The sequence below is a fragment of the Salmo trutta genome, chromosome 12 (genome assembly GCF_901001165.1).
Source record: "Salmo trutta chromosome 12, fSalTru1.1, whole genome shotgun sequence".
Lineage (NCBI taxonomy): Eukaryota > Metazoa > Chordata > Actinopteri > Salmoniformes > Salmonidae > Salmo > Salmo trutta.
In genome coordinates this window covers 80,840,093-80,854,204 of record NC_042968.1, presented here as the reverse complement: position 1 = coordinate 80,854,204, position 14,112 = coordinate 80,840,093, and the positions used below count along the sequence as shown (strand labels likewise).

Below are 14,112 nucleotides of genomic sequence, written 5' to 3'. Positions count from 1 at the left end.
GCTGGCCGGGTTGGCCAACAGATCTTCCTGTAGTGGAAGAATGTCAATGGTGGTAAATTGGGTACGTGGTGGTATCTTCGTCTGGTTGTTAGACTGGATCCGTCGTCCGTCCTTTCCTAGCCCATGTTAGCAGCGGCTAACTCAACGGCTAGGAAGTATCACTTCTGTAGTGAATAAGCTCAAAGTTCATACCATTCAAAATCAAAGCTCACGCCGAGGTTGGCTTAGTTCTGTCCTTGATATGGTTTAGTTAACAGGTGTGTCCTTCTGACGTAGAGGCTGCAGACCTCCCGTACTGGAACATACTGGTTATCTTTTCGTCAAAGGCTTATATAGTGGAGAGGGGGGAGGGAGGTGTTTCATCGTTTATAACCCCATGTCTCTTCACAGGGTTGGGCCACTGATCGGGCAGGGCACTTTCCTTATGAAAACCCAATTCTCTCATTTGGAAGCTAAAATTACATTTAATCTCCTAACAAACAATTTCAATATCAAACATTTCAATTGCATAACAATTCCATGTGACTCTGATAACTAGAGGGTGTATACTTTCTCAGGTACAGTTTATGTCGTCCTGTCATCAATCATAATGTCTCAGATAACAATGAACTGACATACATACTCATTACGTTATCAAGCATATTTCCAACTGGTTTTATTATCAAAAGATGGTTCCTTTCCCCATTTGTTTGATGTTCCCAGACTCTCTATATTTAACAGGACAGCAGTCCTTCAGTAGGGTCAGTAAGAGAGGGGAAGGGAGAAAGGTATTTATGGGGGGGGTCATAAACCTTACCCACAGGCCAACGTCATGACACAGCACTCACCAGTTTTCTAACCAGAAGTCCATAGGTCACCCCTGTAGACTGCCCAAAACTAGTGCCTTACAGCTGTAGACTTATCATATAGTTGTCAACTTAGGATAGTACCCTAAGCGCCACCCCGCAAATTAGGAAAGCCCTAAATATGTCATTAGACAGTGCCATGATAGGGTCATTTTGCCAAGACCATGGACGTAGATAGAATACAGTCCAATTAGATGATTAAGGTGGCATAACTATATTTTGTTTTGTTTATGCTTTCATTCATTTTGTTTCATTTTCTTCAGCACATAGAAAGTGATAGAGCCATAAACAACTCCCCCATACAACCATCAGTTAGTGCCACAACACCGCTCATTTGGTGAGGAAATGTAATGATATATTTCATGAGTGTGTGTGCGTTGTTAACCTCTGCCTAAGTTACTGCCCAGATATTCCAGTCTGGACGACCAGACGACGGGTCCGGAACGGCGATCCCAATCCGGACATCCGCTGCCGAGTCATGGAACGGACAAATTAAAAATGGCGGTGTTCGCTTCAGTAATCTTACTAGTATAAAGACCTCCTCCATTCCTGCCATTATTGAAAGAGATTGTGATACTTCACATCTCAAAATTGGGTTACTTAATGTTAGATCCCTCACTTCCAAGGCAGTTATAGTCAATGAACTAATCACTGATCATAATCTTGATGTGATTGGCCTGACTGAAACATGGCTTAAGCCTGATGAATTTACTGTGTTAAATGAGGCCTCACCCCCTGGTTACACTAGTGACCAAACCCCCCGTGCATCCGGCAAAGGCGGAGGTGTTGCTAACATTTACGATAGCAAATTTCAATTTACAAAAAAAAAACAATGACGTTTTCGTCTTTTGAGCTTCTAGTCATGAAATCTATGCAGCCTACTCAATCACTTTTTATAGCTACTGTTTACAGGCCTCCTGGGCCATATGCAGTGTTCCTTACTGAGTTCCCTGAATTCCTATCGGATCTTGTAGTCATAGCAGATAATATTCTAATTTTTGGTGACTTTAACATTCACATGGAAAAGTCCACAGACCCACTCCAAAAGGCTTTCGGAGCCATCATCGACTCAGTGGGTTTTGTCCAACATGTCTCTGGACCTACTCACTGCCACAGTCATACTCTGGACCTAGTTTTGTCCCATGGAATAAATGTTGTGGATCTTAATGTTTTTCCTCATAATCCTGGATTATCGGACCACCATTTTATTGCGTTTACAATTGCAACAAATAATCTGCTCAGACCCCAACCAAGGAAGATTAAAAGTCGTGCTATAAATTCTCAGACAACCCAAAGATTCCTTGATGCCCTTCCAGACTCCCTCTGCCTACCCAAGGACGTCAGAGGACAAGAATCAGTTAACCACCTAACCGAGGAACTCAATTCAACCTTGCGCAATACCCTAGATGCAGTTGCACCCCTAAAAATTAAAAACATCTGTCATAAGAAACTAGCTCCCTGGTATACAGAAAATACACGAGCTCTGAAGCAAGCTTCCAGAAAATTGGAACGGAAATGGCGCCACACTAAACTGGAAGTCTTCCGACTAGCTTGGAAAGACAGTACCGTGCAGTATCGAAGAGCCCTCACTGCTGCACGATCATCCTATTTTTCCAACTTAATTGAGGAAAATAAGAACAATCCGAAATTTCTTTTTGACACTGTCGCAAAGCTAACTAAAAAGCAGCATTCGCAAATGGAGGATGGCTTTCACTTCAGCAGTAATAAATTTATTAACTTTTTTGAGGAAAAGATCATGATCATTAGAAAGCAAATTACGGACTCCTCTTTAAATCTGGGTATTCCTCCAGGGCTTCATTGTCCAGAGTCTGCACAACTCTGCCAGGACCTTGGGTCAAGGGAGATACTAAAGTGTTTTAGTACTATATCTCTTGACACAATGATGAAAATAATCATGGCCTCCAAACCCTCAAGCTGCATACTGGACCCTATTCCAACTAAACTACTGAAAGAGCTGCTTCCTGTGCTTGGCCCTCCTATGTTGAACATAATAAACGGCTCTCTATCCACCGGATGTGTACCAAGCTCACTAAAAGTGGCAGTAATAAAGCCTCTCTTGAAAAAGCCGAATCTTGACCCAGAAATTATAAAAAACTATCGGCCTATATCGAATCTTCCATTCCTCTCAAAAATTTTTGAAAAAGTTGTTGCGCAGCAACTCACTGCCTTCCTGAAGACAAACAATGTATACGAAACGCTTCAGTCTGGTTTTAGACCCCATCATAGCACTGAGACTGCACTTGTGAAGGTGGTAAATGACCTTTTAATGACGTCAGACCGAGGCTCTGCATCTGTCCTCATGCTCCTAGATCTTAGTGCCGCTTTTGATACCATCGATCACCACATTCTTTTGGAGAGATTGGAAACCCAAATTGGTCTACATGGACAAGTTCTGGCCTGGTTTAGATCTTATCTGTCGGAAAGATATCAGTTTGTCTCTGTGAATGGTTCGTCCTCTGACAAATCAATTGTAAATTTCGGTGTTCCTCAAGGTTCCGTTCTAGGACCACTATTGTTTTCACTATATATTTTACCTCTTGGGGATGTCATTCGAAAACATAATGTTAAATTTCACTGCTATGCGGACGACACACAGCTGTACATTTCAATGAAACATGGTGAAGCCCCAAAATTGCCCTCGCTAGAAGCCTGTGTTTCAGACATAAGGAAGTGGATGGCTGCAAATTTTCTACTTTTAAACTCGGACAAAACAGAGATGCTTGTCCTAGGTCCCAAGAAACAAAGAGATCTTCTGTTGAATCTGACAATTAATCTGGATGGTTGTACAGTCGTCTCAAATAAAACTGTGAAGGACCTCGGCGTTACTCTGGACCCTGATCTCTCTTTTGAAGAACATATCAAGACTGCTTCAAGGACAGCTTTTTTCCATCTACGTAACATTGCAAAAATCAGAAACTTTCTGTCCAAAAATGACGCAGAAAAATTAATCCATGCTTTTGTTACTTCTAGGCTCGACTATTGCAATGCTCTACTTTCCGGCTACCCGGATAAAGCACTAAACAAACTTCAGTTAGTGCTAAATACGGCTGCTAGAATCCTGACTAGAACCAAAAAATTTGATCATATTACTCCAGTGCTAGCTTCCCTACACTGGCTTCCTGTTAAGGCAAGGGCTGATTTCAAGGTTTTACTGCTAACCTACAAAGCATTACATGGGCTTGCTCCTACCTATCTTTCCGATTTGGTCCTGCCGTACATACCTACACGTACGCTACGGTCACAAGACGCAGGCCTCCTAATTGTCCCTAGAATTTCTAAGCAAACGGCTGGAGGTAGGGCTTTCTCCTATAGAGCTCCATTTTTATGGAATGGTCTGCCTACCCATGTGAGAGACGCAGACTCAGTCTCAACCTTTAAGTCTTTACTGAAGACTTATCTCTTCAGTAGGTCCTATGATTAAGTATAGTCTGGCCCAGGAGTGTGAAGGTGAACGGAAAGGCTGGAGCAACGAACCGCCCTTGCTGTCTCTGCCTTGTCGGTTCCCCTCTTCCCACTGGGATTCTCTGCCTCTAACCCTTTTACAGGGGCTGAGTCACTGACTTACTGGTGTTCTTCCATGCCGTCCATGGGAGGGGTGCGTCACTTGAGTAGGTTGAGCCACTGACGTGGTCTTCCTGTCTGGGTTGGCGCCCCCCCCTTGGGTTGTGCCGTGGCGGACATCTTTGTGGGCTATACTCGGCCTTGTCTTCGGACGGTAAGTTGGTGGTTGTAGATATCCCTCCAGTGGTGTGGGGGCTGTGCTTTGGCAAAGTGGGTGGGGTTATATCCTGCCTGTTTGGCCCTGTCCGGGGGTATCATCGGATGGGGCCACAGTGTCTTCTGATCCCTCCTGTCTCAGCCTCCAGTATTTATGCTGCAGTAGTTTATGTGTCGGGGGGCTAGGGTCAGTCTGTTACATCTGGAGTATTCTCTTGTCTTATCCGGTGTCCTGTGTGAATGTAAATATGCTCTCTCTAATTCTCTCTTTCTTTCTTTCTTTCTTTCTCTCGGAGGACCTGAGCCCTAGGACTACCTGGCATGATGACTCCTTGCTGTCCCCAGTCCACCTGGCCATGCTGCTGCTCCAGTTTCAACTGTTCTGCCTGCGGCTACGGAACCCTGACCTGTTCACCGGACGTGCTTGTTGCACCCTCGACAATTACTATGATTATTATTATTTGACCATGCTGGTCATTTACGAACATTTTAACATCTTGACCATGTTCTGTTATAATATCCACCCGGCACAGCCAGAAGAGGACTGGCCACCCCTCATAGCCTGGTTCCTCTCTAGGTTTCTTCCTAGGTTTTTGGCCTTTCTCAGGAGTTTTTCCTAGGGAGTTTTTCCCAGCCACCGTGCTTCTTTCACATGCATTGCTTGCTGTTTGGGGTTTTAGGCTGGGTTTCTGTACAGCACTTTGAGATTTCAGCTGATGTACGAAGGGCTATATAAATAAATTTGATTTGATTTGATTTGATCTTCATTTGCAGAGACCCTACCTGGGTCGACCACCAGAGGGGGGACTGCAATAGCAACCACCAACTGGACATCTGCTGCCCAGCCTTGGAGCGGACTTCTTCATTTGCAGACACCCTACCCGGGTCGACCGCCAGATGGGGACCACAACGATGATCCACAACCAGGACAACCCACGTTCATTTCTATGTTGGTTTACAACATACAGGTTAATCGCAAGATTGAACCCAACATGGGGGGACTGTCATGACGTTGGCCTGTGGGTAAGGTTTATGACCCCCCCATAAATACCTTTCTCCCTTCCCCTCTCTTACTGACCCTACTGAAGGACTGCTGTCCTGTTAAATATAGAGAGTCTGGGAACATCAAACAAATGGGGAAAGGAACCATCTTTTGATAATAAAACCAGTTGGAAATATGCTTGATAACGTAATGAGTATGGAGGTCAGTTCATTGTTATCTGGGACATTATGATTGATTACAGGATGACATAAACTGTACCTGAGAAAGTATACACCCTCTAGTTATCAGAGTCACATGGAATTGTTATGCAATTGAAATGTTTGATATTGAAATTGTTTGTTAGGAGATTAAATGTAATTTTAGCTTCCAAATGAGAGAATTGGGTTTTCATAAGGAAAGTGCCCTGCTCGATCAGTGGCCCAACCCTGTGAAGAGACAGGGGTTATAAACGATGAAACACCTCCCTCCCCCCTCTCCACTATATAAGCCTTTGACGAAAAGATAACCGTTAGTTCCAGTACGGGAGGTCTGCAGCCTCTACGTTAGAAGGACACACATGTTAACTAAACCATATCAAAGAGTGCAGTGTATAAAGTCAGAACATTCGCTGTCTCAGGCACTGCCTGTCACCAAGGGTGCACCCCAAGGCTCGATCCTAGGCCCCACCCTCTTCCGAATTTACATCAACAACATAGCTCAGGCAGTAGGAAGCTTTCTCATCCATTTATATGCAGATGCTACAGTCTCAGCTGGCCCCTCCCCGGATTTTGTGTTAAACGCTCTACAACAAAGCTTTCTTAGTGTCCAACAATCTTTCTCTGCCCTTAACCTTGTTCTGAAAACCTCCAAAACAAAGGTCATGTGGTTTGGTAAGAAGAATGCCCCTCTCCCCACAGGTGTGATTACTACCTCTCAGCACATATCAAAGCTGCAGGCTAAAGTTAAATTTAGACTTTGTTTCCTTTATCGTAATCGCTCCACTTTCACCCCAGCTGCCAAACTAACCCTGATTCAGATGACCATCCTACCCATGCTAGATTACGGAAATGTAATTTATAGCTCGGCAGGTAAGGGTGCTCTTGAGCTAGATGTTCTTTACCATTCGGCCATCAGATTTGCCACCAATGCTCCTTATAGGACACATCACTGCAGTCTATACTCTTCTATAAACTGGTCATCTCTGTATACCCGTCTCAAGACCCACTGGTTGATGCTAATTTATAAACCCTCTTAGGCCTCACTCCCCCCTATCTGAAACATCTACTGCAGCCCTCATCCTCCACATACAACACCCGTTCTGCCAGTCACATTCTGTTAAAGATCCCCAAAGCACACACATCCCTGGGTCACTTGTCATTTCAGTTTGCTGCAGCTAGAGACTGGAACGAGCTGCAACAAACACTCAAACTGGACAGTTTTATCTCAATCTCTTCATTCAAAGACTCAATCATGGATACTCTTACTGACAGTTGTGGCTGCTTTGCGTGATGTATTGTTGTCTCTACCTTCTTGCCCTTTGTGCTGTTGTCTGTGCCCAATAACGTTTGTACCCTGTTTTGTGCTGCTACCATGTTGTGCTGCTGCCATGTTGTATTTCTACCATGTTGTTGTCATGTTGTGTTGCTGCCATGCTGTTGTCATCATGTGTTGCTGCCATGCTATGTTGTTGTCTTAGGTCTTTCTTTATGTAGTGTTGTCTCTCTTGTGGTGATGTGTGTTTTGTCTTATATTTTTATTTAATAAATTTGTATTTTTAATCCCAGCCCCCGTCCTCCAAGGAAAACTTTTGCCTTTTGGTAGGCCATCATTGTAAATAATAATTTGTTCTTAACTGACTTGCCTAGTTAAATAAAGGTTCAATAAATAAAATAAAGATACAGCCCTTAGCCGTGGTATATTGGCCATACACCACAAACCCCAGAGGTGCCTTATTGCTATTATAAACTGGTTACCAACGTAATTAGAACAGTTAAAAAAAGCATTCAGAGCTTGAACCACCCAGTTTATAATGTCTTCTCTGTACCTTTCTAACTGTTTTCTGTACTGACCCGATGCTCTGGATCATGAGCCTCTCCTCCTCGGGGCCCATCTGGACGATGAGCAGCGTGCGGATCTGTCCCAGGCACTCCAGCAGGTCCATGGTATCCTTTATGGAGATGGCGTTGATGGTGTAGGCTTTGGGCAGGGCCCGGATCAGCTCCCCCAGCCCGTCATACTGACGGTGCAGCAGGCTGAACATCAGACGCACCAGCTCAGGGTTCTGGATGAATGACTCCTGGGCCCAGTGGACCATGGTGTGGGAGATCAGCTCCTGGAGGGTGCCTGGTGGGTTGGTTATGGAGGAGGGACATCAGTTAATTGATCGATTGTCTGTTTTTTGTTGTGTTAGTGATAAAATCATTGTAACCTGAAAATAATTGATTGCTGAAACCGAATAAAACTATCCCATGGCGACTAGACTGAGATTGATGGTACATTTTTGTCTTGATTTGACCGTTTTTCACTGGGACAGCTGATAGTGAGTGAGACTCACTGGGTTTGGTCTCCTCCTCAGGTTCCTCCTCCTCTACCTTCTTCTTACGGAGGTGCCTCCACTTGTCCAGCATTCGGAGGAGTCGTCCTTTGAGAGACATATCCAACTCCTCCTCTACCTCTTCCTCTTCGATATGTACACCTGACATGACATCAGGGGTGATAGATCATTGACATTAGCTGAAAACTTTTCATCTCAGCTATTGGCCCTCTGATATACAAGTGAAATTCTAAGTTACGTATGGAGAGCTAGGTATGAGCTTGACTGACTGCAGTGAAACAGCAGGTTCTTGTGAAAAGCCTGCAGACCATCGCGGACCTCGTCAGGCACAGGACAATCCTCATCCTCCGCAATGTTCTTCAAGTTCATCAGCATGTTGACCTGCATATCAAACAGAGAAACAGTAAGTTGTTGTTACCTTTCATGTACTGTTACAAGTGTGATAGTGTACTTTATCCTCCAGGAGACAGTGGCTGAGGCAGAGGGTACCTGCTCCTGTGGTGGGGAGCGGAACTCGCGGGTCTTGCGAGCGGTCTCAGCAGCGCTCATGGTGTACGCCAGCATGAGCTCGTTGTAGCGGGCTCTCTGGTTGGCCTGCACCTGGCTCACAAACTCGTCTGAGAAGGCTATGATGGCCTCCACCCTGTGGCGCAACTCACAGTCACAGAAATACTGCAGCAGAGTGCACATCTGACCGACAGAGAGAGAATGACCTGAGACTTAGCGGCATAGATTAGGGTAATTCATAAAACTAAGGAGGATAGTGAAATTGAAAAACACACACACCAACCTGTAGCTTGACAGACTCTGGCAGCTTCATGTGCAGTAACCCCTCTTCCAGACCTACTTGTTCTCCTGCCTCTCCAGGCTTCACCTCCTTCTCCGTCTCCTCAGCACCTTTCTCTCCATCCACTTTCTCTCTGTCGTCCTCCCCCTCGTCTTCCTCTTTTTCTATAGGCTCCAACTCCTCCAGCTCTGCCTCCATTTCCTCATCTTCCTCACCCATCCCCTCATCCTCCATTTCTGTTTCATGTCCCCTCTCTACTGCTCCCTTCTCTTCTTCCTTCACCTCCAATCCCCGTTCTTTGAGGGCCAATGTTTGGTCCCCCTCTCCCTGGGCAGCATCCTCTGCCTCTCCACTGAACACTGTGGGCTCAATCATCTTCAGGATGTGCTTGACATCTTCATTCTCAAACACACCCATGATGAGCAGGGTGCTGATAAGCTTGAGGATGGGGACAAAGTGGAACTCAACACTGCCTCCTACAGGATCCCTCATGGCTTGACCACCATCCTGGACAGCCTCTGTCAGCATGGTCAGGGCCTTCGCCTTCAGCACCTACAGGAGAGAGAGAGACACACTTTCATGACCATCAGTCAGTTCAAACAGAAAAATGTTCCCCTCTCCCTCCATCAGCCTGGCCCAGTGTTTTTCTTTTAAAAAATACCGGTTGAAAGATTCCCGGATTCAGGAGGGAAATAAGGAGGAAATCTGGAATCCTCCAACCAGGATTTCTGGAAAACCAGGGAATTTATTGAAAGTTGCAAAGATTGCAAACCTATGAGGCTCCTTACATGTAGGGGGATGAAGGGGCTGAGGGTGTAGATATCCAGGTCTGTCCCTACAAACCCAGTGGGGGAGAAGTGGAGTTTGGGGCGCAGACAGGTAGTGAGGCCCACCCCTGGTAAAGCATGGGATTTGTCAGTGTCTGAGTTGAGGTTGATGCTGCGCGTCTCTTCAGTCATGGGCACAATGAACTCCTTATTGGTCATGAGGCGGTTCCTCTTGGCCGACTCCAGGTGCATGCTGATGAGCAGATCGTAGTAGCCGCTCCTCATTGGTCCAGGCAGGTAGGTGTTCTCTATGGCGTAGAATAGCTGAGACTCGTCAACATGGCTGCACAGGGCGTGAGCCACGCGGTTGTTCCCCAGGGCACAGACCGAGCCGTACAGTTTCAGAGTGTGGTAGTGGAACTTCAGCAGGTCCAAACGCTCCGACAACTCCAGGACGTCAATACATCTAGACGGGACAGAGGCAGAGGACAGTATGGCCCAAGGCTGTACAGATTTGGACAAATCTATTGCATCAAAGCCAAAATGGCTCCTGTTTATACGTCTTTCCCAATACTATAGCTAAGACTGAAATCCATTTCACAATCAAACACAATAATCTTCTGCTTAGATGTCAGCAATGGTGGCTGTGTTCTCACCTGTTCTCCTCAGGGATGTGCAGGGCCATCATGGTGAGAGGCTCTCTACACTCCACCATCCAACCGTGCCTGTCGTTCACACGGCCCGTCTCTGGGGACAGGAAGTGGTTTGGCATGCGGCTCCAAATGACTGGGGTCAGCATCTGGACATCCAGCCTGGGAGGACACTGAGGGACCGGGTTCTTACGCTCACTGCGGAACATGGCTGCTGAAATAGGCATTATGTTCTGAGGAGAGAACAAACACTTACATTGCAGAGTAGAAGGGTCGTCGTTGAAGTGAAATAATAGCTTGAGTAGCCTTGAGGGTAAAAAGACAGAATGAAATAGAAAACATCCATAACACTGTAAAACACAGACAGTGGAGGGGTAACACTGTAAAACGCAGATAGTGGAGGGGTAAAACTGTAAAACGCAGACAGTGGAGGGGTAACACTGTAAAACGCAGATAGTGGAGGGGTAACACTGTAAAACACAGACAGTGGAGGGGTAACACTGTAAAAGGCAGATAGTGGAGGGGTGACACTAGTAAAACGCAGACAGTGGAGGGGTAACATTGTAAAACGCAGACAGTGGAGGGGTAAAACTGTAAAACGCAGACAGTGGAGGGGTAACACTGTAAAACGCAGACAGTGGAGGGGTAACACTGTAAAACGCAAACAGTGGAGGGGTAACACTGTAAAACGCAGACAGTGGAGGGGTAACACTGTAAAATGCAGACAGTGGAGGGGTAACACTGTAAAATGCAGACAGTCGAGGGGTAACAGTGTAAAACGCAAACAGTGGAGGGGTAACACTGTAAAACGCAGACAGTAGAGGGGTAACAATGTAAAACGCAAACAGTGGAGGGGTAACACTGTAAAACGCAGACAGTGGAGGGGTAACACTGTAAAATGCAGACAGTCGAGGGGTAACACTGTAAAACGCAGACAGTGGAGGGGTGACACTAGTAAAACGCAGACAGTAGAGGGGTGACACTAGTAAAACGCAGACAGTGGAGGGGTAACACTGTAAAACGCAGACAGTGGAGGTGTAACACTGTAAAACGCAGACAGTAGAGGGGTAACACTGTAAAACGCAGACAGTGGAGGGGTAACACTGTAAAACGCAGCCAGTGGAGGGGTAACACTGTAAAACGCAGCCAGTGGAGGGGTAACACTGTAAAACGCAGACAGTGGAGGGGTAACACTGTAAAACGCAGACAGTAGAGGGGTAACACTGTAAAACGCAGACAGTTGAGGGGTAACACTGTAAAACGCAGACAGTGGAGGGGTAACTGTAAAATGCAGACAGTGGAGGGGTAACTGTAAAATGCAGACAGTAGAGGGGTAACACTGTAAAACGCAGACAGTAGAGGGGTAACACTGTAAAACCCAGACAGTAGAGGGGTAACTGTAAAATGCAGACAGTGGAGGGGTAACACTGTAAAACGCAGACAGTAGAGGGGTAACACTGTAAAACGCAGACAGTGGAGGTGTAACTGTAAAACGCAGACAGTGGAGGGGTGACACTAGTAAAATGCAGACAGTGACGGGGTGACACTAGTAAAATGCAGACAGTGGAGGGGTAACACAATAAAACGCAGACAGTGGAGGGGTAACACTGTAAAATGCAGACAGTGTAGGGGTAACACCATAAAACGCAGACAGTGGAGGGGTGACACTAGTAAAATGCAGACAGTGGAGGGGTAACACTGTAAAATGCAGACAGTGTAGGGGTAACACTGTAAAACGCAAACAGTGGAGGGGTAACACTGTAAAACGCAAACAGTGGAGGGGTAACACTGTAAAACGCAAACAGTGGAGGGGTAACACTGTAAAACGCAGACAGTGGAGGGGCAACACCATAAAACGCAGACAGTGGAGAGGTGACACTAGTAAAATGCAGACAGTGGAGGGGTAACACCATAAAACGCAGACAGTGGAGGGGTAACACCATAAAACGCAGACAGTGGAGGGGTGACACTAGTAAAATGCAGACAGTGGAGGGGTAACACTAGTAAAATGCAGACAGTGGAGGGGTAACACTGTAAAGCGCAGACAGTGGAGAGGTAACACTGTAAAGCGCAGACAGTGGAGGGGTAACACTGTAAAACGCAGACAGTGGAGGGGTAACACTTTAAAACGCAGACAGTGGAGGGGTAACACTAGTAAAATGCAGACAGTGGAGGGGTAACACTGTAAAACGCAGACAGTGGAGGGGTGACACTAGTAAAATGCAGACAGTGGAGGGGTAACACTAGTAAAACGCAGACAGTGGAGGGGTAACACCATAAAACGCAGACAGTCAAGGGGTAACACTGTAAAACGCAGACAGTGGAGGGGTGACACTAGTAAAATGCAGACAGTGGAGGGGTAACACTAGTAAAATGCAGACAGTGGAGGGGTAAAACCATAAAACGCAGACCGTGGAGGGGTAACACTGTAAAGCGCAGACAGTGGAGGGGTAACACTGTAAAACGCAGACAGTGGAGGGATAACACTGTAAAATGCAGACAGTGGAGGGGTAACACTGTAAAACGCAGACAGTGGAGGGGTAACTCTGAAAACGCAGACAGTGGAGGGGTAACATTGAAAAGCAGACAGTGGAGGGTAACACTGTAAAGCGCAGACAGTGGAGGGGTAACACTGTAAAATGCAGACAGTGGAGGGGTAACACTGTAAAATGCAGACAGTGGAGGGGTAACACTGAAAAGCAGACAGTGGAGGGGTAACACTGTAAAGCGCAGACAGTGGAGGGGTAACACTGTAAAACGCAGACAGTCAGGGGGTAACACTGTAAAACGCAGACAGTGGAGGGGTAACAATGTAAAATGCAGACAGTGGAGGGGTAACACTGAAAAGCAGACAGTGGAGGGGTAACACTGTAAAATGCAAACAGTGGAGGGGTAACACTGTAAAACGCAGACAGTGGGCGGTAACAATGTAAAATGCAGACAGTGGAGGGGTAACACTGAAAAGCAGACAGTGGAGGGGTAACACTGTAAAACGCAGACAGTAGAGGGGTAACACTGTAAAACGCAGACAGTGGAGGGGTAACACTGTAAAACGCAGACAGTGGAGGGGTAACACTGTAAAACGCAGACAGTGGAGGGGTAACACTGTAAAACGCAGACAGTGGAGGCGTGATTCTCGATGAGTCTGACCTTGAGCTTCCCCAGGTCCACTTGCAGCATGTTCTGACTGGAGGGCAGGACAAAGACAGCTGGGAACAGTTTAGTGTTGGGCTCCACCTGGAACAAACAACCACAGTGTTACACAGGAAACCACAATGGAAATTAGATTTCGAGCTTTAATGTGTTATCCTTGATGATTTTTGAATTGTATGTGGAGGCGTCTCTTATCTATGTTCTTAAAATTGTCTAATAAATTCAATCAATCAATCAAGCCCAGAGCAGTTTGTACCTTGCTTATTATTAGTCCAGTAACCCATGACATGCTTCTGAGTAATGAAATACAAATCAAATCAAAGCTTATTTGTCACGTGCGCCGAATACAACAGTGAAATGCTTACTTACAGGCTGTAACCAACAGTGCAAAAAAGGTATTAGGTGAACAGTAGGTAAGTAAAGAAATAAAAACAACAGTAAAAAAAACAGTGAAAATAACAGTAGCGAGGCTATAACAGTAGCGAGGCTATATACAGGCACCGGTTAGTCAGGCTGATTGAGGTAGTATGTACATGTAGATATGGTTAAAGTGACTATGCATATATGATAAACAGAGAGTAGCAGTAGCATAAAAGAGGGGTTGGCGGGTGGTGGGTGGCGGGACACAAAGCAGAA

At 45.9% G+C, this 14,112-nt stretch overlaps 1 protein-coding gene across 1 annotated transcript in view; it reads right to left on the bottom strand.

Moving 5' to 3' along the window:
- LOC115204363 (ryanodine receptor 1-like) overlaps window positions 1–14,112 on the bottom strand; it is a 112,422-nt gene that overhangs the window by 70,895 nt on the left and 27,415 nt on the right. Inside the window, exons 34-41 of the mRNA XM_029769870.1 lie at window positions 13,474–13,560; window positions 10,330–10,556; window positions 9,695–10,139; window positions 8,910–9,458; window positions 8,609–8,809; window positions 8,389–8,500; window positions 8,120–8,260; window positions 7,635–7,908 (exon numbers count right to left, since the gene is read on the bottom strand). Of these exons, the coding sequence (XP_029625730.1) occupies window positions 7,635–7,908; window positions 8,120–8,260; window positions 8,389–8,500; window positions 8,609–8,809; window positions 8,910–9,458; window positions 9,695–10,139; window positions 10,330–10,556; window positions 13,474–13,560 (2,036 nt within the window). The remainder of the gene's footprint in view (window positions 1–7,634; window positions 7,909–8,119; window positions 8,261–8,388; window positions 8,501–8,608; window positions 8,810–8,909; window positions 9,459–9,694; window positions 10,140–10,329; window positions 10,557–13,473; window positions 13,561–14,112) is intronic.